The sequence below is a fragment of the Dendropsophus ebraccatus genome, chromosome 12 (assembly GCF_027789765.1).
Source record: "Dendropsophus ebraccatus isolate aDenEbr1 chromosome 12, aDenEbr1.pat, whole genome shotgun sequence".
Lineage (NCBI taxonomy): Eukaryota > Metazoa > Chordata > Amphibia > Anura > Hylidae > Dendropsophus > Dendropsophus ebraccatus.
Genome location: NC_091465.1, coordinates 1,602,978 through 1,627,417, shown reverse-complemented (window position 1 = coordinate 1,627,417; position 24,440 = coordinate 1,602,978). Strand labels below are relative to the sequence as shown.

Here is a 24,440-nt window from a genome sequence, read left to right as displayed (position 1 = left end):
GGCATGGTGTAGTACAGGGTGGGCGCAGTGTAATGGGGGCAGGGGAGCAGTGTAGTACAGGGTGGGCGCAGTGTAATGGGGGCAGGGGAGCAGTGTAGTACAGGGTGGGGGCGCAGTGTAATGGGGGCAGGGGAGCAGTGTAGTACAGGGTGGGAGCAGTGTAGTGTCGGCAGGGGAGCAGTGTAGTACAGGGTGGGCGCAGTGTAATGGGGGCAGGGGAGCAGTGTAGTACAGGGTGGGCGCAGTGTAATGGGGGCAGGGGAGCAGTGTAGTACAGGGTGGCCGCAGCGTAATGGGGGCAGGGGCATGGTGTAGTACAGGGTGGGCGCAGTGTAATGGGGGCAGGGGAGCAGTGTAGTACAGGGTGGCCGCAGCGTAATGGGGGCAGGGGAGCAGTGTAGTACAGGGTGGGCACAGTGTAATGGGGGCAGGGGAGCAGTGTAGTACAGGGTGGCCGCAGCGTAATGGGGGCAGGGGCATGATGTAGTACAGGGGTGCCATGGTGTAGTGTAATGGGGGCAGGGGCATGGTGTAGTACAGGGTGGGCGCAGTGTAATGGGGGCAGGGGCATGGTGTAGTACAGGGTGGGCGCAGTGTAATGGGGGCAGGGGCATGGTGTAGTACAGGGTGGGCGCAGTGTAATGGGGGCAGGGGAGCAGTGTAGTACAGGGTGGGCGCAGTGTAATGGGGGCAGGGGCATGGTGTAGTACAGGGTGGGCGCAGTGTAATGGGGGCAGGGGCATGGTGTAGTACAGGGTGGGCGCAGTGTAATGGGGGCAGGGGAGCAGTGTAGTACAGGGTGGGCGCAGTGTAATGGGGGCAGGGGAGCAGTGTAGTACAGGGTGGGGGCGCAGTGTAATGGGGGCAGGGGAGCAGTGTAGTACAGGGTGGGCGCAGTGTAATGGGGGCAGGGGAGCAGTGTAGTACAGGGTGGGCGCAGTGTAATGGGGGCAGGGGAGCAGTGTAGTACAGGGTGGGGGCGCAGTGTAATGGGGGCAGGGGAGCAGTGTAGTACAGGGTGGGCGCAGTGTAGTGTGGGCAGGGGAGCAGTGTAGTACAGGGTGGGCGCAGTGTAGTGTGGGCAGGGGAGCAGTGTAGTACAGGGTGGGCGCAGTGTAATGGGGCAGGGGCATGGTGTAGTACAGGGTGGGCGCAGTGTAATGGGGGCAGGGGCATGGTGTAGTACAGGGTGGGCGCAGTGTAATGGGGGCAGGGGAGCAGTGTAGTACAGGGTGGGCGCAGTGTAATGGGGCAGGGGAGCAGTGTAGTACAGGGTGGGCGCAGTGTAGTGTGGGCAGGGGAGCAGTGTTGTACAGGATGGGCGCAGTGTAATGGGGGCAGGGGAGCAGTGTAGTACAGGGTGGGCGCAGTGTAATGGGGGCAGGGGAGCAGTGTAGTACAGGGTGGGCGCAGTGTAATGGGGGCAGGGAAGCAGTGTTGTACAGGATGGGCGCAGTGTAATGGGGGCAGGGGAGCAGTGTAGTACAGGGTGGGCGCAGTGTAATGGGGGCAGGGAAGCAGTGTAGTACAGGGTGGGCGCAGTGTAATGGGGGCAGGGGCATGGTGTAGTACAGGGTGGGCGCAGTGTAATGGGGGCAGGGGCATGGTGTAATACAGGGTGGGCGCAGTGTAATGGGGGCAGGGGAGCAGTGTAGTACAGGGTGGGCGCAGTGTAGTGTGGGCAGGGGAGCAGTGTAGTACAGGGTGGGCGCAGTGTAGTGTGGGCAGGGGAGCAGTGTAGTACAGGGTGGGCGCAGTGTAATGGGGGCAGGGAAGCAGTGTAGTACAGGGTGGGCGCAGTGTAATGGGGGCAGGGGCATGGTGTAGTACAGGGTGGGAGCAGTGTAGTACAGGGTGGGCGCTGTGTTGTACAGGATGGGCGCAGTGTAATGGGGGCAGGGGAGCAGTGTAGTACAGGGTGGGCCAGTGTAGTGTATAAAGGGGGTGGTGTAGTCCGGGGAGGGCATGGTGTTGTGTGGGCAGGGGGCGGTGTAGTAAGCTGGATCCAGCTTTCCCCAGCACCCAGAGCGGCACACAGTTAGAAGGCAGCAGCTATTGAGCAGATTTCTGAGGTAAAAAATCAATTAGATTTGCTCATCTCCAATCCTGGCTGAGTAATACTGGACAACACGATGATGATGTATATAGTGGTATATACCACATTCAGCATCACCTCAGTGAGACCGGTCACATGATATTCTACAGTGCGCAGTGTCTCTTATATTATGTCTGTGTATATTCTCTATTAGATATCAGACGTGCGCAGTGTCTCTTATATTATGTCTGTGTATATTCTCTCTATTAGATATCAGACGTGCGCAGTGTCTCTTATATTATACGCTGTGTATATTCTCTCTATTAGATATCAGACGTGCGCAGTGTCTTTTATATTATACGCTGTGTATATTCTCTATTAGATATCAGACGTGCGCAGTGTCTCTTATATTATGTCTGTGTATATTCTCTATTAGATATCAGACGTGCGCAGTGTCTCTTATATTATGTCTGTGTATATTCTCTCTATTAGATATCAGATGTGCGCAGTGTCTCTTATATTATACGCTGTGTATGTTCTCTCTATTAGATATCAGACGTGCGCAGTGTCTCTTATATTATACGCTGTGTATGTTCTCTCTATTAGATATCAGACGTGCACAGTGTCTCTTATATTATGTCTGTGTATATTCTCTCTATTAGATATCAGACGGGCGCAGTGTCTCTTATATTATACGCTGTGTATATTCTCTCTATTAGATATCAGACGTGCGCAGTGTCTCTTATATTATACGCTGTGTATGTTCTCTCTATTAGATATCAGACGTGCGCAGTGTCTCTTATATTATGTCTGTGTATATTCTCTCTATTAGATATCAGACGTGCGCAGTGTCTCTTATATTATGTCTGTGTATATTCTCTCTATTAGATATCAGACGTGCGCAGTGTCTCTTATATTATGTCTGTGTATATTCTCTATTAGATATCAGACGTGCGCAGTGTCTCTTATATTATACACTGTGTATATTCTCTCTATTAGATATCAGACGTGCACAGTGTCTCTTATATTATGTCTGTGTATATTCTCTCTATTAGATATCAGACGGGCGCAGTGTCTCTTATATTATGTCTGTGTATATTCTCTCTATTAGATATCAGACGGGCGCAGTGTCTCTTATATTATACGCTGTGTATATTCTCTCTATTAGATATCAGACGTGCGCAGTGTCTCATATTATACGCTGTGTATATTCTCTCTATTAGCTATCAGACGTGCGCAGTGTCTCTTATATTATACGCTGTGTATGTTCTCTATTAGCTATCAGACGTGCGCAGTGTCTCTTATATTATACGCTGTGTATATTCTCTCTATTAGATATCAGACGTGCGCAGTGTCTCTTATATTATGTCTGTGTATATTCTCTCTATTAGATATCAGACGTGCGCAGTGTCTCTTATATTATACGCTGTGTATGTTCTCTATTAGCTATCAGACGTGCGCAGTGTCTCTTATATTATGGAAAAAGTAATGCCAGCTTACCGCCGTTCCTGTAGCCTCACTGCTCGGGCTCTCACTTCAACCAGTGTGTCGTAGCATAGTAAACGGGAAAAATGAGTCCAGCTCCCGGCCAGGATTAGATGAATTGAGCTTTATTGACACCCCAGCACTGTGCACACACTGCGGCAACCCCCCCAGAGAGAAGCCTACGCGTTTCGATTGCTAACCGCAATCTTAATCATGGCTACTGACCTCTTGGAGTAGTCAGGACTTATAGTCTCAGGCTTCCAGCGCCGACGGTACGGAGGTCACGCCCCACTGTACACGTCAGCTGCGGGATACACCTGTGCTAATCAGTCAGACCCACACCGAGGTCAGATGGCTGTGTAGTGATAATAACAATGAACGTGTAAAAACATACTACAGCGCAATATACAAACCCTGTACAATAACCGTAAGCTTGTGAGTTACAATCATGTGTCTCTTACTATTGACCAACCTACTGTAAGCAAAGTCAGTGTTCACTGTGACAACCGAAATGCAGTATACAGGTATTGAGGCAAAACATCCAGAATGCCTCCCTATCCCTGAGTAGTGTTTGTACATCGCCACCTCTGCTGGAGGCAAATACTTTTTCAATGGCAAAGATCCGAAATGGTTTGGTAGAGCCTAGGCAGGTCAAACATACATGGTTGGACACTGTAGGCTTCTTTAAATGTGGCCACCATCCCTGCAAAACATGTCTGCATGCATTACCGTGCAAAGAGTATAAGGACTCTACCAAAAACAAATTATACAGGATCAAGTCATTTATGAACTGCAACAGTTTCAATGTTGTGTACGTCATCCTGTGCACACATTGTCACATCATGTATGTTGGATGCACCTCAAGAAAACTAAAAATTCGGGCCTGCGAACATCTACATGATATAGAACATCCGGGGGGCAGGACGCTATCTGGGGCATCACGCCACTTTATTGAGGCACACCAGGGCTCTACCAAACCATTTCGGATCTTTGCCATTGAAAAAGTATTTGCCTCCAGCAGAGGTGGCGATGTACAAACATTACTCAGGGACAGGGAGGCATTCTGGATGTTTTGCCTCAATACCTGTATACCGCATTTCGGTTGTCACAGTGAACACTGACTTTGCTTACAGTAGGTTGGTCAATAGTAAGAGACACATGATTGTAACTCACAAGCTTACGGTTATTGTACAGGGTTTGTATATTGCGCTGTAGTATGTTTTTACACGTTCATTGTTATTATCACTACACAGTCATCTGACCTCGGTGTGGGTCTGACTGATTAGCACAGGTGTATCCCGCATCTGACGTGTACAGTGGGGCGTGACCTCCGTACCGTCGGCGCTGGAAGCCTGAGACTATAAGTCTTGACTACTCCAAGAGGTCAGTAGCCATGATTAAGATTGCGGTTAGCAATCGAAACGCGTAGGCTTCTCTCTGGGGGGGTTGCCGCAGTGTGTGCACGGTGCTGGGGTGTCAATAAAGCTCAATTCATCTAATCCTGGCCGGGAGCTGGACTCATTTTTCCCGTTTACTCTCTTATATTATACGCTGTGTATATTCTCTCTATTAGATATCAGACGTGCGCAGTGTCTCTTATATTATGTCTGTGTATATTCTCTCTATTAGATATCAGACGTGCGCAGTGTCTCTTATATTATACGCTGTGTATATTCTCTCTATTAGATATCAGACGTGCGCAGTGTCTCTTATATTATACGCTGTGTATATTCTCTCTATTAGATATCAGACGTGCGCAGTGTCTCATATTATACGCTGTGTATGTTCTCTATTAGATATCAGACGTGCGCAGTGTCTCTTATATTATGTCTGTGTATATTCTCTCTATTAGATATCAGACGTGCGCAGTGTCTCTTATATTATGTCTGTGTATAATCTCTCTATTAGATATCAGACGTGCACAGTGTCTCTTATATTATACGCTGTGTATATTCTCTCTATTAGATATCAGACATGCGCAGTGTCTCTCATATTATACGCTGTGTATATTCTCTCTATTAGATATCAGACGTGCGCAGTGTCTCTTATATTATACGCTGTCTATATTCTCTCTATTAGATATCAGACGTGCGCAGTGTCTCTTATATTATACGCTGTGTATATTCTCTCTATTAGATATCAGACGTGCGCAGTGTCTCTTATATTATGTCTGTGTATATTCTCTCTATTAGATATCAGACGTGCGCAGTGTCTCATATTATGTCTGTGTATATTCTCTCTATTAGATATCAGACGTGCGCAGTGTCTCTTATATTATACGCTGTCTATATTCTCTCTATTAGATATCAGAGGTGCGCAGTGTCTCTTATATTGTACGCTCTGTATATTCTCTCTATTAGATATCAGAGGTGCGCAGTGTCTCTTATATTATGTCTGTGTATATTCTCTCTATTAGATATCAGACGTGCACAGTATCTCTTATATTATACGCTGTGTATATTCTCTCTATTAGATATCAGACGTGCGCAGTGTCTCTTATATTATGTCTGTGTATATTCTCTCTATTAGATATCAGATGTGCGCAGTGTCTCTTATATTATGTCTGTGTATTCTCTCTATTAGATATCAGACGTACGCAGTGTCTTTTATATTATACGCTGTGTATATTCTCTCTATTAGATATCAGACGTGCGCAGTGTCTCTTATATTATGTCTGTGTATATTCTCTCTATTAGATATCAGACGTGCGCAGTGTCTCTTATATTATGTCTGTGTATATTCTCTCTATTAGATATCAGACGTGCGCAGTGTCTCTTATATTATGTCTGTGTATATTCTCTCTATTAGATATCAGACGTGCACAGTGTCTCTTATATTATGTCTGTGTATATTCTCTATTAGATATCAGACGTGCGCAGTGTCTCTCATATTATGTCTGTGTATGTTCTCTCTATTAGATATTAGACATGCGCAGTGTCTCATATTATACGCTGTGTATATTCTCTCTATTAGATATCAGACGTGCGCAGTGTCTCATATTATACGCTGTGTATATTCTCTCTATTAGATATCAGATGTGCGCAGTGTCTCATATTATACGCTGTGTATATTCTCTGTTAGATATCAGACGGGAGCAGTGTCTCTTATATTATGTCTGTGTATATTCTCTCTATTAGATATCAGACGTGCGCAGTGTCTCTTATATTATGTCTGTGTATATTCTCTCTATTAGATATCAGACGTGCGCAGTGTCTCTTATATTATGTCTGTATATATTCTCTCTATTAGATATCAGACGTGCGCAGTGTCTCTTATATTATGTCTGTGTATATTCTCTCTATTAGATATCAGACGTGCGCAGTGTCTCTTATATTATACACTGTGTATATTCTCTCTATTAGATATCAGACGTGCGCAGTGTCTCTTATATTATACGCTCTGTATATTCTCTCTATTAGATATCAGACGTGCGCAGTGTCTCTTATATTATACGCTGTGTATATTCTCTCTATTAGATATCAGACGTGCGCAGTGTCTCTTATATTATACGCTCTGTATATTCTCTCTATTAAATATCAGACGTGCGCAGTGTCTCTTATATTATACGCTCTGTATATTCTCTCTATTAGATATCAGACGTGCACAGTGTCTCTTATATTATGTCTGTGTATATTCTCTCTATTAGATATCAGAGGTGCGCAGTGTCTCTTATATTATACACTGTGTATATTCTCTCTATTAGATATCAGACGTGCGCAGTGTCTCTTATATTATACACTGTGTATATTCTCTCTATTAGATATCAGACGTGCGCAGTGTCTCTTATATTATACGCTGTGTATATTCTCTCTATTAGATATCAGACGTGCGCAGTGTCTCTTATATTATACGCTGTGTATATTCTCTCTATTAGATATCAGACGTGCGCAGTGTCTCTTATATTATACGCTGTGTATATTCTCTCTATTAGATATCAGACGTGCGCAGTGTCCCTTATATTATGTCTGTGTATATTCTCTATTAGATATCAGACGTGCGCAGTGTCTCTTATATTAGGTCTGTGTATATTCTCTCTATTAGATATCAGACGTGCGCAGTGTCTCTTATATTATACGCTGTGTATATTCTCTCTATTAGATATCAGACGGGCGCAGTGTCTCTTATATTATACGCTGTGTATATTCTCTCTATTAGATATCAGACGGGCGCAGTGTCTTATATTATGTCTGTGTATATTCTCTCTATTAGATATCAGAGGTGCACAGTGTCTCTTATATTATGTCTGTGTATATTCTCTCTATTAGATATCAGACGTGCGCAGTGTCTCTTATATTTTTTTTTTTTAAAGATTTTATTTTTCAACTTTTGCATAGAAAACAGAGACCATAGACATGCACAAGCTGGGAAGGTAAACAATTGACATTGTACCAGGAACATCAAATCAACACAGGAGTCTTGTAAGTGAGCGTCAGTAGAAGGGGCAGTCTATGCGCACAAGTCCGTTCGGAACAGACTTATAAGAAGACACTGTATCCCAGTCAGTGAAAAAAAAAAAAAAGACAGACATAGGACAAACAACACACACAGGCACCCACACTATCATGCCACCGCACACTCCCCCCTATCCCCCAGCACCAACCATCTAGGCACTCAATCAGTTGTGGCATCTAGCATCAACCAGTGTATCCATATTTTTTTAAATTTCTGTGGGCATTTACGACTTTCATACAGTATTTGGAATAGGGGAACGTAGGTGTTGACCAATTGAATCCACCTGCTCAAGGCAGGGGGCTCCGCGCTCTTCCATTCCATAACCACAATTTTTTTGGCACAAAAGAGGAGAAAGCGAATAAACATCCTATAGTACTTATTCTGTGTAATGTCATTAATTATACCTAGCAGACACACTGCCGGGGTACAAACTACTGGGAAGTCAAACTTGTCAGACAGGAAGCGGAGAACTGAACGCCAAAAGGGCTGGATCCTAGGACAATCCCAGACGGCGTGCATAAATGTTCCCACCGCTTCCTGGCATCTAAAGCAGGAGTCTGAAGACAACACACCCATTTTCCTGAGCCGTTCTGGGGTGTAATAGGTTCTCTGCAGATACCTAAATTGGATAAGGTGGTCTCTGGCACTAACCACCATGGGGTAATACGTGTGGATCACCTCCTTCCATCTTTCCTCCGATAGAGACGGGATGTCCTTCACCCACTGGAGAAAAGCCTTTTGGAAAGGAGAATCTTCTTGCGGGTGCAACAATAAATAACCCTGGGTCAGGGGCTTAGAGAGGTCGGTGGTGCCCAGGAGCTCCTCAGCAGGGGAAAATTTTTGCGGGACATTAAGGTTCCCAAATTGGGCTTTAATTGCATGGCGTAACTGAAGGTAGTGGAAAAAGGCTGTACGGGGGATGTCATATTTATCCCGTAACATGTCAAAGGAATAAAAATCAAAATCAGGGGAAAAAAGATGAGCTAGGTAACGGACACCATGCTTACCCCACAGCACCGCACCCGGTAAATTCAGTAGATGGGGAAGACACGGGTTAAGCCACAGGGGAGTTCTAGGGGAGGGTAGAGGGGAAGGAAGAAGCCTGTGCACCACCGACCAAACTCTGAGAACTGTACGGATAGGGGTTAGCCAACGATATGAAGGTGTAAATCTGTACAGAGCGTTGACAAGGCATTCATATGACCCCAGCAAGGCTCCCGCCAGAGCAACTGCAGTGTTACCCAGGTCCAAGTCAAGCCACCAGTGCGCATATACTAACTGGGAGGCCAAAAAATACTGGTACATGTCTGGGGCTGCCAGGCCTCCCCGATGCTTGGGCGCTTGCAGAGAGATAAGACTTATTCGAGGAGACCTGCCTTGCCAGTAAAAGGATCTCAGTAACCCGTCCAAACGTGCAAAGAATCCCCTAGGGGGAAACACTGGGGAGACATGAAAAAGATAGAGGAATTTAGGAAGGAAGATCATTTTAAAAATATTAATCCTGCCCAGGAGAGAGAGTGGGAGCGTTTCCCATTTGCGGAGACTCCGTTCTACAGACGTCAGGAGAGGGGTCAGGTTAAGAGACATATAGTCCTCTACAGAGGCTGTAACCTCAGCACCCAAGTACCTAAATTGCCGTGCCGCCGACACTTGCCCTGGCAGGTTACAAGGCAGGGGGAGGGAGGAGTTCAGGGGCATCAAAACAGATTTAGACCAATTGACCACCAATCCCGAAAAGGCCCCAAAACGGTCTATAAGCTTCATAAGGGACTGGAGGGAGGGGCCAGCATCAGCCAGGTAGACCAGGGTGTCATCAGCGTATAAGGAGACTTTCTCCACCAGGGACCCTCGGGAGATACCCACCACCGAGGAGGAGGCACGCACGGCCGCCGCCAGCGGTTCAATGGCGAGAGCAAAGAGGAGGGGTGAAAGTGGGCACCCCTGCCTCGTTCCCCTACCAAGTGGAAAGGAGGCTGATATGTCCAGATTAGTACGGATTTTAGCAGTAGGAGTGGTATAAAGGAGACGTACCCAGGCCCGAAAGACCGGCCCAAAGCGGAGTCTGCCAAGGAGGGACCAGAGATACTGCCATTCAACCGAGTCGAAGGCTTTCTGTATGTCCAAGCTGAGCACACAGCCGGGAACAGGATCATCTTTACTGGCCGCAATATTCAGATACAGCCGAGACAAATTTATATCTGTGGCCCTCCCCGGCATGAAACCCGTCTGGTCCGGGTGGACAATTGACTGAATTACCCCATTAAGTCTAGTGGCAAGGACTTTGGCCAGGATTTTCACGTCTATATTCAGGAGTGAGATAGGTCTATAGGAGGACGGAAGGAGCGGGTCCTTGTTGGGCTTAAGCAATAGGACAATCAAGGCTTCTCTGAGGGAATTCGGTAGAACTCGAGACTGTAAGGAGTCATTATACATGTTAAGGAGAAGAGGGGCCAGCGAGTCTGCATTATTCTTATACCACTCTATGGTCAGCCCATCTATCCCAGGGGTTTTCCCAACCGGCATAGATTTGATGGCTTCTAGGATTTCCTCAGTAGTGATAGGGGAGTCCAGGGATTCCGCCTGAGAAGCCCCAAGGGGTGTGAGAGGGACTGAATCAAAAAAGGCTGCATACTCGGCAGGGCGCACAGCACAGTGGGGGGAATAAAGATCCGCATAAAAGTCCCGAAAGACAGTATTAATAGTCTGCGGATCCGACACAAAAGTCCCAGAGGTGTTATAGGCACCGGGGATAGAAACAGGAGGACGGTCCGCCCTTGCCAGGTACGCCAGAAGCTTGCCGTTTTTATCGCCAAACTCAAAGAGTGAGGCTTCCTTGCCAAGGAGTTTCTTCCGAGTGCGTTCCTTTTGCAAGAGCAGCAAGTCCCTCTGTGCCCTGGCCCACTCCCTCCTTTTATCCTCAGAGCGGCTTACCACATATTCAGCCTCCAACGTACTAACTTGGGATGAGAGGTGAGATTCCTGCTGTGAGTGAATGGCCCTCTGCCCCGCCACCCCAGTGATGAACGCCCCCCGAATAGTCGCCTTGTATGCGTCCCATTTAATTAGGGGGTACGGGTGCGAGGCGTTATGCTCCCAATATACCCTGTGCGCCTCAGATAGGGCTCCCTGAACCACCTCAGAGGACAGCCAGCCAGGGTGCATACGCCACAGTCTTGAGGGGGTTGGTGGAGCTAACCTTAGGGAAATTACAAGTGCGGAGTGGTCTGAGATCCCCCTACTAGTATACTGAATGTCCCCTATCAAGGGCAACAGGTCAGGTGAGGCAAAGGCAAGGTCAATCCTGGAAAAAGGGTAATGAGCTGTAGAGAAGTAGGAATACTTAACAGCGCCAAACATCAGTCAGGTTCAAAGCAGCACACCAGGATTGAACGTGGGGGATGCAGGGTCTACACCACTAGTCCTGTCAAGAATAGGGTCGGGAACTGCATTGAAATCCCCTATAAAAAGCAGCGGACCTGTGGGAAAAGCAGAAATTTTAGTGGAGAGTGAGTCCAGAATTGAAATAGAAAAGGGAGGAGGGACATACACAGAAATTAGGGTGAAGGATAGTAAATTGTACGTGCAATGGACAATCACATATCTGCCAAAGTGATCACAATCAACCTGGGTGACCGCAATTGGCAGAGATTTAGCAACTAGCACGGAGACACCCCTAGAGCTGGTAGAGTATGTGGCATGATACCCATTAGCGATCCAGGCCCTTTTTAAGGCTAGGAGTTTTTGGCCAACTATATGCGTTTCCTGTAAACAAATAATGTGGGGGGAATGTTTTTTAACGTAATCAAGGACCAGGGTTCTTTTAAATTTTGAGTTCAACCCCCTAACGTTCCAACTTAGAATTTTAAGTGATGCCATCAGTGACCCAGAGGGGGGGGAAGAGTTGAAGAGTACCCCACAGTGAGCAAGCGGGGGGGAGGAGGGTGCAGCCAACCAAACATTCCCTTACATACAACACAAAGACACATACAGCAAAACACATATACAGTCTAACAGTAACTAAATACCCAACGCCCTGTCTAACACTAAAACACTAGAACCAATAGCGTAGACCTTGACCCTAACGAAGAACTATCTTGGGGAGCTAGGGACTCCCTGGAGACACTAAACTAACTAACTGCAGCCCACCCGCCATCCGCAGTATACCCTGCCTCCGCATAGGGACCCGTCATCACTGCATTGGGGAGTAAAGACATCTAAGAAGCAAACATAAGGGTACATCCTACACCCCCCCCCTCACCAGACCCCAGTCCCGTCAAACAGTTATCCCATCTCAGCTGCCGCTTCCCTAGCGCTGTCAGCCACGAGGGTGGTTATCTGGAGCAGATTCCGCCCACTCCAAGGCCGCAGATGGTGAGGTGAAGAACTTGGTGGAGTTCCCATCAATGACACGGAGACGAGCCGGATACATCATGGAGTACTGGTACCCCTTAGCCCTTAGCTTGGTGCGAATTTCCGTAAATAGTGTGCGTTGATTGCGCAGTTCCACGGAGAAGTCAGGGTAGAAGGACACTCTGGCAGTATCCATCATGATTTCTCCTTTAAGACGAACAGCCCTCAGGATGGCATCTCGATCTCGGAAGTGAAGGAGTTTGAGCAAAAAGGGACGAGGTGGAGCCCCCAGTGGAGGAGATTTGGCAGGAACTCTATGAGCCCGTTCGATTGTGAAGAAATCAGAAAAGGTGTCATTAGGGAGAATCTGTCGCAGCCAGGCTTCTGTGAAGGCCACCGGGTCATCACCTTCAGATTTTTCTGGGAGGCCAACAATACGAACATTGTTCCGCCGAAGGCGGTTCTCAAAGTCATCAGCCCTGCTCATGACGGCTTTCATTTGTCGTTGTAGATCAGAGATTTGTGCTGGGATAGGGTGCAGGGTGTCCTCTGCCTCAGAGACTCGCCTCTCCACCTCTGCTGTGCGCTCTCTGATTTTCTGCGTCTCGTGCCTAAGGATGACAAAGTCCTGGCGCAATTCATCTACCTTGGATACCATCATGGTTTGGCACGTGGTAATAGCAGCTAATACTTCAGAGAATTTGCCATCAATATCAGTAGCAGAATATTGTGAGCGTTCAGGGGAGTGCAAGCGTGCAGGGCTGGATGATCCCTCGAAGCAGGATAGAGGACTCTCAGGGGAGGCCTCCCCCTCTCTAATCACTGACCTGGAGGAGCGTTCCCCCTGTTTCACCTCCTGGGGCTGACCTCTGACCACCTCATGATGAGATGAGCCGGGCATGCCGTCCATAGCCTCTGAGCCCGAGTCCGCCTCCGGCGGAGCAACAGCCACCGGATGCTGGGAGTTCTTCCCCCCTTGCTTCCCTTTGCTTGTGCCTCCTTTTGTAACCCCCATACTGCTGATAAGTGCGCCACAGCACAGCAAGCTGGTTAGAGATATCGGGAGCTGGGCCTGACGCCGGGGTGGATGGAGAGAGTCTGCCACGTGACCAAGATGGCCGCCGCTCCCCGTAGATGAGGGCCTGCGGTAATGAGAATGCGGGCTAAGAAGGCAGGGGGGCAGAGTCTTACTGTGTAGGCACTGGTGGAGTCCGCCGGGCCTCCCGCGCACCAGTCGCACGGAACACCGACTGGCAGGGAGCAGGAACACACCGCAGATGACACCCGCCGTGCGCACTCCAGAGCCGAGCACACGTGGCTGCGCCTGGCCGGAGCAGGGGGCCGAGGTCCAGGAGGTAAGTAGTTAACCGGTCTCAGCGAGTTCCGGCTGTCACCTATCGGCACCGGAGCAATCGGCCGACCACCGCGTGACTCGGCCAAGAAAGGTAGTCCGGCTCCCGCACTACAGGAGACTTCCGGTGGGCGGCGGGGATCAGGGCAGCAGGCCGCAGCAGGAGCGGGACGCAGACGGGCCGGGACGGGGCACGAAGCCGGGACCGGAGGACTCCGGAGCGGTCTGCAGGCCTTCCCCAACACAGGGTAGAGGGTGAGGGGTCCGCGGAGAGCAAGCACCAGGAGTTTTCTCAGGGTAATAAGTGCAGGATGGCGGGAGCTCCTGTGTCGCACGTCCTCTCAGGCAGCCATCCAAACCACGCCCCCCCCCAGTGTCTCTTATATTAGGTCTGTGTATATTCTCTCTATTAGATATCAGACGTGCGCAGTGTCTCTTATATTATGTCTGTGTATATTCTCTCTATTAGATATCAGACGTGCGCAGTGTCTCTTATATTATGTCTGTGTATATTCTCTCTATTAGATATCAGACGTGCGCAGTGTCTCTTATATTATGTCTGTGTATATTCTCTCTATTAGATATCAGAGGTGCGCAGTGTCTCTTATATTATGTCTGTGTATATTCTCTCTATTAGATATCAGAGGTGCGCAGTGTCTCTTATATTATGTCTGTGTATATTCTCTCTATTAGATATCAGACGTGCGCAGTGTCTCTTATATTATACGCTGTGTATATTCTCTCTATTAGATATCAGACGTGCGCAGTGTCTCTTATATTATGTCTGTGTATATTCTCTCTATTAGATATCAGACGTGCGCAGTGTCTCTTATATTATGTCTGTGTATATTCTCTCTATTAGATATCAGACGTGCGCAGTGTCTCTTATATTATACACTGTGTATATTCTCTCTATTAGATATCAGACGTGCACAGTGTCTCTTATATTATACACTGTGTATATTCTCTCTATTAGATATCAGACGTGCACAGTGTCTCTTATATTATACACTGTGTATATTCTCTCTATTAGATATCAGACGTGCGCAGTGTCTCTTATATTATGTCTGTGTATATTCTCTCTATTAGATATCAGACGTGCACAGTGTCTCTTATATTATACACTGTGTATATTCTCTCTATTAGATATCAGACGTGCGCAGTGTCTCTTATATTATGTCTGTGTATATTCTCTCTATTAGATATCAGACGTGCACAGTGTCTCTTATATTATACACTGTGTATATTCTCTCTATTAGATATCAGACGTGCACAGTGTCTCTTATATTATACACTGTGTATATTCTCTCTATTAGATATCAGACGTGCGCAGTGTCTCTTATATTATGTCTGTGTATATTCTCTCTATTAGATATCAGACGTGCGCAGTGTCTCTTATATTATACACTGTGTATATTCTCTCTATTAGATATCAGACGTGCGCAGTGTCTCTTATATTTGTGTATATTATGTCTGATAAATTTATACATCGGATGTTTTTTTTCCTCAGATTGTCGGAGTTGCGGACCCTCAGTTATCTGCCAGAGAAACCCTGAAGATGATTCATCGTATAGATGAGGAGAAGTTTTTTGATGGTTGGTCAATAAATTGTGTTTCAGTGAAATAAAAATGTCTCTGAACCCCCCACAGGCTCCAGCACCCAAATTCCTGAACCCCTCATAACTGAGCCCCCCGCAGGCTCCAAAACCTGAACCCCTCACACCCAACTGAGCACCCACACCCCCCGCAGGCTCCAGCCCCCGAGCCCCCCCCCCCCCTGCAGGCTCCAGCCCCCGAGCCCCCCCCCGCAGGCTCCAGCCCCCGAGCCCCCCCCCCCACAGGCTCCAGCCCCCGAGCCCCCCGCAGGCTCCAGCCCCCGAGCCCCCCGCAGGCTCCAGCCCCCGAGCCCCCCGCAGGCTCCAGCCCCCGAGCCCCCCGCAGGCTCCAGCCCCCGAGCCCCCCTGCAGGTTCCAGCACCCGAGCCCCCTGCAGGCTCCTAACCCCGAGCCCCCCCCGCAGGCTCCTGCCCCCAGCCCCCCTGCAGGCTCCTGCCCCCAGCCCCCCCGCAGGCTCCTGCCCCCAGCCCCCCCGCAGGCTCCTGCCCCCCCGCAGGCTCCTGCCCCCAGCCCCTCCGCAGGCTCCAGCCCCCCCGCAGGCTCCTGCCCCCAGCCCCCCCGCAGGCTCCTGCCCCTAGCCCCCCCGCAGGCTCCTGCACCTCACTATAAACCTGCCCTCCCCCCGTGGACCTAGATGATGTAGACCTGTAATAAGGTCTATGCGCGGTGGTGGGAATGGGTCACCCCTCTAGGTCATGGTCACCCTGAGAATCTTTGTGGCCTGGATTCCAGGTCCTAACGTTCTCGATAGGAATCTGCTCCATGTTCCGGCGTTCCTGGTGTCGCTGTCGCCCCCGTTCTGTTTCGGTTTCAGATCTACATCCATAAACCCTTGTGTTTCTGCAGACTGGAGAGAAGCCGCTAAACTGGAAAAATTTGCAGATGCGGTGATAATCGCCACCCCGGACAGACTCCATAAGGTGAGAGCCGAGCCAAGTGTGTGGGGGAGGTGTAAGGGGGCCCCCGCTCTGTGTACCCGGAGTCATGGGGGGAGTGTAATGGGGCCCCCGCTCTCTCTGTACCAGGAGTCATGGGGGGAGTGTAATGGGGCCCCCGCTCTCTCTGTACCAGGAGTCATAGGGGGGGAGGTGTAATGGGGCCCCCGCTCTCTGTACCAGGAGTCATGGGGGGGGTAATGGGGCTCCCGCTCTCTATACCAGGAGTCATGGGGGGGTAATGGGGCCCCCGCTCTGTGTACCAGGAGTCATGGGGGGGTAATGGGGCCCCCGCTCTCTGTACCAGGAGTCATGGGGGGAGTGTAATGGGGCCCCCACTCTCTCTGTACCAGGAGTCATGGGGGGGAGGGGTAATGGGGCCCCCGCTCTCTCTGTACCAGGAGACATGGGGGGGGGGGGGTAATGGGGCCCCCGCTCTGTGTACCAGGAGTCATGGGGGGGAGGTGTAATGGGGCCCCCGCTCTCTCTGTACCAGGAGTCATGGGGGGAGGTGTAATGGGGCCCCCGCTCTCTCTGTACCAGGAGTCATGGGGGGAGGTGTAATGGGGCCCCCGCTCTGTGTACCAGGAGTCATGGGGGGAGGTGTAATGGGGCCCCCGCTCTGTGTACCAGGAGTCATGGGGGGAGGTGTAATGGGGCCCCCGCTCTGTGTACCAGGAGTCATGGGGGGAGGTGTAATGGGGCCCCCGCTCTGTGTACCAGGAGTCATGGGGGGAGGTGTAATGGGGCCCCCGCTCTGTGTACCAGGAGTCATGGGGGGGAGGTGTAATGGGGCCCCCGCTCTGTGTACCAGAAGTCATGGGGGGGGGTAATAGGGCCCCCGCTCTCTGTACCAGGAGTCATGGGGGGGAGGTGTAATGGGGCCCCCGCTCTGTGTACCAGGAGTCATGGGGGGGAGGTGTAATGGGGCCCCCGCTCTGTGTACCAGGAGTCATGGGGGGGAGGTGTAATGGGGCCCCCGCTCTGTGTACCAGGAGTCATGGGGGGGGGGGGTAATGGGGCCCCCGCTTTCTCTGTACCAGGAGTCATTGGGGGGGGTAATGGGGCCCCCGCTCTCTGTTCCAGGAGTCATGGGGGGGGTAATGGGGCCCCCACTCTCTCTGTACCAGGAGTCATGGGGGAGGGTAATGGGGCCCCCGCTCTCTGTACCAGGAGTCATGGGGAGGTGTAATGGGGCCCCCGCTCTCTCTGTACCAAGAGTCATGGGGGGGTAATGGGGACCCCGCTCTCTCTGTACCAGGAGTCATGGGGGGGAGGTGTAATGGGGCCCCCGCTCTCTGTACCAGGAGTCATGGGGGGAGTGTAATGGGGCCCCCGCTCTGTGTACCAGGAGTCATGGGGGGGAGGTGTAATGGGGCCCCCGCTCTGTGTACCAGGAGTCATGGGGGGGAGGTGTAATGGGGCCCCCGCTCTCTGTACCAGGAGTCATAGGGGGGGAGGTGTAATTGGGCCCCCGCTCTCTGTACCAGGAGTCATGGGGGGGGGTAATGAGGCCCCCGCTCTCTGTACCAGGAGTCATGGGGGGGGGGGGTAATGGGGCCCCCGCTCTCTGTACCAGGAGTCATGGGGGAGGGTAATGGGGCCCCCGCTCTCTGTACCAGGAGTCATGGGGGGAGTGTAATGGGGCCCCCGCTCTCTCTGTACCAGGAGTCATGGGGGAGGGTAATGGGGTCCCCGCTCTCTCTGTACCAGGAGTCATGGGGGGGGGGGGTAATGGGGCCCCCGCTCTCTCTGTACCAGGAGTCATGGGGGGGTAATGGGGCCCCCGCTCTCTCTGTACCAGGAGTCATGGGGGGGTAATGGGGCCCCCGCTCTCTGTACCAGGAGTCATGGGGGGGGGGTAATGGGGCCCCCGCTCTCTCTGTACCAGGAGTCATGGGGGAGGGTAATGGGGCCCCCGCTCTCTCTGTACCAGGAGTCATGGGGGGGGGTAATGGGGCCCCCGCTCTCTCTGTACCAGGAGTCATGGGGGAGGGTAATGGGGCCCCCGCTCTCTCTGTACCAGGAGTCATGGGGGGGTAATGGGGCCCCCGCTCTCTCTGTACCAGGAGTCATGGGGGGGTAATGGGGCCCCCGCTCTCTGTACCAGGAGTCATGGGGGGTAATGGGGCCCCCGCTCTCTGTACCAGGAGTCATGGGGGGGTAATGGGGCCCCCGCTCTCTGTACCAGGAGTCATGGGGGGGGGGGTAATTGGGCCCCCGCTCTCTGTACCAGGAGTCATGGGGGGGGGGGGTAATGGGGCCCCCCGCTCTCTGTACCAGGAGTCATGGGGGGGTAATGGGGCCCCCGCTCTCTGTACCAGGAGTCATAGGGGAGGGTAATGGGGCCCCCGCTCTCTGTACCAGGAGTCATGGGGGGTAATGGGGCCCCCGCTCTCTGTACCAGGAGTCATGGGGGAGGGTAATGGGGCCCCCGCTTTCTCTGTACCAGGAGTCATTGGGGGGGGTAATGGGGCCCCCGCTCTCTGTTCCAGGAGTCATGGGGGGGGTAATGGGGCCCCCACTCTCTCTGTACCAGGAGTCATGGGGGAGGGTAATGGGGCCCCCGCTCTCTGTACCAGGAGTCATGGGGGGGAGGTGTAATGGGGCCCCCGCTCTCTGTACCAGGAGTCATGGGGGGAGTGTAATGGGGCCCCCGCTCTGTGTACCAGGAGTCATGGGGGGGAGGTGTAATGGGGCCCCCGCTCTGTGTACCAGGAGTCATGGGGGGGAGGTGTAATGGGGCCCCCGCTCTCTGTACCAGGAGTCATAGGGGGGGAGGTGTAATGGGGCCCCCGCTCTCTGTACCAGGAGTCATGGGGGGGGGGGCAATGGGGCCCCCGCTCTCTGTACCAGGAGTCATGGGGGGGGGGTAATGGGGCCCCCGCTCTCTGTACCAGGAGTCATGGGGGGGGGGGTAATGGGGCCCCCGCTCTCTGTACCAGGAGTCATGGGGGGGTAATGGGGCCCCCGCTCTCTGTACCAGGAGTCATGGGGGAGGGTAATGGGGCCCCCGCTCTCTCTGTACCAGGAGTCATGGGGGAGGGTAATGGGGCCCCCGCTCTCTCTGTACCAGGAGTCATGGGGGGGTAATGGGGCCCCCGCTCTCTCTGTACCAGGAGTCATGGGGGGGGTAATGGGGCCCCCGCTCTCTGTACCAGGAGTCATGGGGGGAGGTGTAATGGGGCCCCCGCTCTCTGTACCAGGAGTCATGGGGGGGGGGTAATGGGGCCCCCCGCTCTCTGTACCAGGAGTCATAGGGGAGGGTAATGGGGCCCCCGCTCTCTGTACCAGGAGTCATGGGGGGTAATGGGGCCCCCGCTCTCTGTACCAGGAGTCATGGGGGGGTAATGGGGCCCCCGCTCTCTGTACCAGGAGTCATAGGGGAGGGTAATGGGGCCCCCGCTCTCTGTACCAGGAGTCATGGGGGGGTAATGGGGCCCCCGCTCTCTGTACCAGGAGTCATGGGGGAGGGTAATGGGGCCCCCGCTGTCTCTGTACCAGGAGTCATTGGGGGGGGTAATGGGGCCCCCGCTCTCTGTTCCAGGAGTCATGGGGGGGGTAATGGGGCCCCCACTCTCTCTGTACCAGGAGTCCTGGGGGAGGGTAATGGGGCCCCCGCTCTCTGTACCAGGAGTCATGGGGGGGAGGTGTAATGGGGCCCCCGCTCTCTGTACCAGGAGTCATGGGGGGAGTGTAATGGGGCCCCCGCTCTGTGTACCAGGAGTCATGGGGGGGAGGTGTAATGGGGCCCCCGCTCTGTGTACCAGGAGTCATGGGGGGGAGGTGTAATGGGGCCCCCGCTCTCTGTACCAGGAGTCATAGGGGGGGAGGTGTAATGGGGCCCCCGCTCTCTGTACCAGGAGTCATGGGGGGGGGGGTAATGGGGCCCCCGCTCTCTGTACCAGGAGTCATGGGGGGGGGGTAATGGGGCCCCCGCTCTCTGTACCAGGAGTCATGGGGGGGGGGTAATGGGGGCCCCCGCTCTCTGTACCAGGAGTCATGGGGGGGGGGGGTAATGGGGCCCCCGCTCTCTGTACCAGGAGTCATGGGGGGAGTGTAATGGGGCCCCCGCTCTCTCTGTACCAGGAGTCATGGGGGAGGGTAATGGGGCCCCCACTCTCTCTGTACCAGGAGTCATGGGGGGGTAATGGGGCCCCCGCTCTCTGTACCAGGAGTCATGGGGGAGGGTAATGGGGCCCCCGCTCTCTCTGTACCAGGAGTCATGGGGGAGGGTAATGGGGCCCCCACTCTCTCTGTACCAGGAGTCATGGGGGGGTAATGGGGCCCCCGCTCTCTCTGTACCAGGAGTCATGGGGGAGGGTAATGGGGCCCCCGCTCTCTGTACCAGGAGTCATGGGGGGGGGGGTAATGGGGCCCCCGCTCTCTGTACCAGGAGTCATGGGGGGGGGGTAATGGGGCCCCCCGCTCTCTCTGTACCCGGAGTCATGGGGGGGTAATGGGGCCCCCGCTCTCTCTGTACCAGGAGTCATGGGGGGGTAATGGGGCCCCCGCTCTCTCTGTACCAGGAGTCATGGGGGAGGGTAATGGGGCCCCCGCTCTCTCTGTACCAGGAGTCATGGGGGAGGGTAATGGGGCCCCCGCTCTCTCTGTACTAGGAGTCATGGGGGGGTAATGGGGCCCCCCTCTCTCTGTACCAGGAGTCATGGGGGGGGTAATGGGGCCCCCACTCTCTGTACCAGGAGTCATGGGGGGGTAATGGGGCCCCCGCTCTCTCTGTACCAGGAGACATGGGGGGGGGGGTAATGGGGCCCCCGCTCTCTGTACCAGGAGTCATGGGGGGGGGGTAATGGGGCCCCCGCTCTCTCTGTACCAGGAGTCATGGGGGGGGGGGGGAATGGGCCCCCCGCTCTCTCTGTACCAGGAGTCATGGGGGAGCGTAATGGGGCCCCCGCTCTCTCTGTACCAGGAGTCATGGGGGGTAATGGGGCCCCCGCTCTCTGTACCAGGAGTCATGGGGGGTAATGGGGCCCCTGCTCTCTCTGTACCAGGAGTCATGGGGGGGTAATGGGGCCCCTGCTCTCTGTACCAGGAGTCATGGGGGGGTAATGGGGCCCCCGCTCTCTGTACCAGGAGTCATGGGGGGGGGTAATGGGGCCCCCGCTCTCTCTGTACCAGGAGTCATGGGGGGGTAATGGGGCCCCCGCTCTCTGTACCAGGAGTCATGGGGGGTAATGGGGCCCCCGCTCTCTGTACCAGGAGACATGGGGGGGGGGGTAATGGGGCCCCCGCTCTCTGTACCAGGAGTCATGGGGGGGTAATGGGGCCCCCGCTCTCTGTACCAGGAGTCATGGGGGGTAATGGGGCCCCCGCTCTCTGTACCAGGAGTCATGGGGGGGGGGGGGGTAATGGGGCCCCCGCTCTCTGTACCAGGAGTCATGGGGGGAGTGTAATGGGGCCCCCGCTCTCTGTACCAGGAGTCATGGGGGGTAATGGGGCCCCCGCTCTCTGTACCAGGAGTCATGGGGGGGTAATGGGGCCCCCGCTCTCTGTACCAGGAGTCATGGGGGAGGGTAATGGGGCCCCCGCTCTCTGTACCAGGAGTCATGGGGGGTAATGGGGCCCCCGCTCTCTCTGTACCAGGAGTCATGGGGGGTAATGGGGCCCCCGCTCTCTGTACCAGGAGTCATGGGGGGTAATGGGGCCCCCGCTCTCTCTGTACCAGGAGTCATGGGGGGTAATGGGGCCCCCGCTCTCTGTACCAGGAGTCATAGGGGGGGTAATGGGGCCCCCGCTCTCTCTGTACCAGGAGTCATGGGGGAGGGTAATGGGGCCCCCGCTCTCTCTGTACCAGGAGTCATGGGGGGTAATGGGGCCCCCGCTCTCTGTACCAGGAGTCATAGGGGGGGTAATGGGGCCCCCGCTCTCTCTGTACCAGGAGTCATGGGGGAGGGTAATGGGGCCCCCGCTTTCTCTGTACCAGGAGTCATAGGGGGGGTAATGGGGCCCCCGCTCTCTCTGTACCAGGAGTCATGGGGGGTAATGGGGCCCCCGCTCTCTGTACCAGGAGTCATAGGGGGGGTAATGGGGCCCCCGCTCTCTGTACCAGGAGTCATGGGGGAGGGTAATGGGGCCCCCGCTCTCTCTGTACCAGGAGTCATGGGGGAGGGTAATGGGGCCCCCGCTCTCTCTGTACCAGGAGCAGCTGCTCACACATATTCTCTTTTATATCCTCCGTCTCCCCGGTGACCTCAGAGCCGACCAGATGGCAGATAATGTGCCCCCATCCCCCGCCTGCACCTGCAGCCCCTTAGCTGCCATTGTCATCCCGGTGGTGGGGTGTGAGCGTGTCGTACAGATATTAGTGTTATAGTGTCCTCATATACATGCAGAGTATATACAGTGTATACAGAGTAGGGGTATAGTGCAGGGTATATACAGTGTATACAGGGTAGGGGTATAGTGCAGGGTATATACAGTGTATACAGGGTAGGGGTATAGTGCAGGGTATATACAGTGTATACAGAGTAGGGGTATAGTGCAGGGTATATACAGTGTATACAGAGTAGGGGTATAGTGCAGGGTATATACAGTGTATACAGAGTAGGGGTATAGTGCAGGGTATATACAGTGTATACAGAGTAGGGGTATAGTGCAGGGTATATACAGTGTATACAGAGTAGGGGTATAGTGCAGGGTATATACAGTGTATACAGAGTAGGGGTATAGTGCAGGGTATATACAGTGTATACAGAGTAGGGGTATAGTGCAGGGTATATACAGTGTATACAGAGTAGGGGTATAGTGCAGGGTATATACAGTGTATACAGAGTAGGGGTATAGTGCAGGGTATATACAGTGTATACAGAGTAGGGGTATAGTGCAGGGTATATACAGTGTATACAGAGTAGGGGTATAGTGCAGGGTATATACAGTGTATACAGAGTAGGGGTATAGTGCAGGGTATATACAGTGTATACAGAGTAGGGGTATAGTGCAGAGTATATACAGTGTATACAGAGTAGGGGTATAGTGCATGGTATATACAGTGTATACAGAGTAGGGGTATAGTGCAGGGTATATACAGTGTATACAGAGTAGGGGTATAGTGCAGGGTATATACAGTGTATACAGAGTAGGGGTATAGTGCAGGGTATATACAGTGTATACAGAGTAGGGGTATAGTGCAGGGTATATACAGTGTATACAGAGTAGGGGTATAGTGCAGGGTATATTCCTTGCACTATAACCTGACTCTGTATTTACCGGCCAGTGTCCTATTACTGATATATCCTCCGACCACCCTTATCTAATAGGGCCAGTGTCCTATTACTGATATATCCTCCGACCACCCTTATGTAATAGGGACAGTGTAATATTACTGATATATTCCCCGACCACCCTTATGTAATAGGGCCAGTGTCCTATTACTGATATATTCCCCGACCACCCTTATGTAATAGGGCCAGTGTCCTATTACTGATATATTCCCCGACCACCCTTATGTAATAGGGCCAGTGTCCTATTACTGATATATTCCCCGACCACCCTTATCTAATAGGGCCAGTGTCCTATTACTGATATATTCCCCGACCACCCTTATGTAATAGGGCCAGTGTCCTATTACTGATATATTCCCCGACCACCCTTATGTAATAGGGCCAGTGTATTATTACTGATATATTCCCCGACCACCCTTATGTAATAGGACCAGTGTCCTATTACTGATATATTCCCCGACCACCCTTATGTAATAGGGCCAGTGTCCTATTACTGATATATTCCCCGACCACCCTTATGTAATAGGGCCAGTGTATTATTACTGATATATTCCCCGACCACCCTTATGTAATAGGACCAGTGTCCTATTACTGATATATTCCCCGACCACCCTTATGTAATAGGGCCAGTGTCCTATTACTGATATATTCCCCGACCACCCTTATCTAATAGGGCCAGTGTCCTATTACTGATATATTCCCCGACCACCCTTATGTAATAGGGCCAGTGTCCTATTACTGATATATTCCCCGACCACCCTTATGTAATAGGGCCAGTGTCCTATTACTGATATATTACCCGACCACCCTTATGTAATAGGGCCAGTGTCCTATTACTGATATATTCCCCGACCACCCTTATGTAATAGGGTCAGTGACCTATTACTGATATATTCCCCGACCACCCTTATGTAATAGGGCCAGTGTCCTATTACTGATATATTCCCCGACCACAGTTATGTAATAGGGCCAGTG

General features: G+C 52.3%; 1 protein-coding gene across 1 annotated transcript in view; it reads left to right on the top strand.

Moving 5' to 3' along the window:
* LOC138769699 (putative oxidoreductase YteT) overlaps positions 1-24,440 on the top strand; it is a 130,792-nt gene that overhangs the window by 52,458 nt on the left and 53,894 nt on the right. Inside the window, exons 4-5 of the mRNA XM_069948315.1 lie at positions 15,184-15,268; positions 16,136-16,209. Of these exons, the coding sequence (XP_069804416.1) occupies positions 15,184-15,268; positions 16,136-16,209 (159 nt within the window). The remainder of the gene's footprint in view (positions 1-15,183; positions 15,269-16,135; positions 16,210-24,440) is intronic.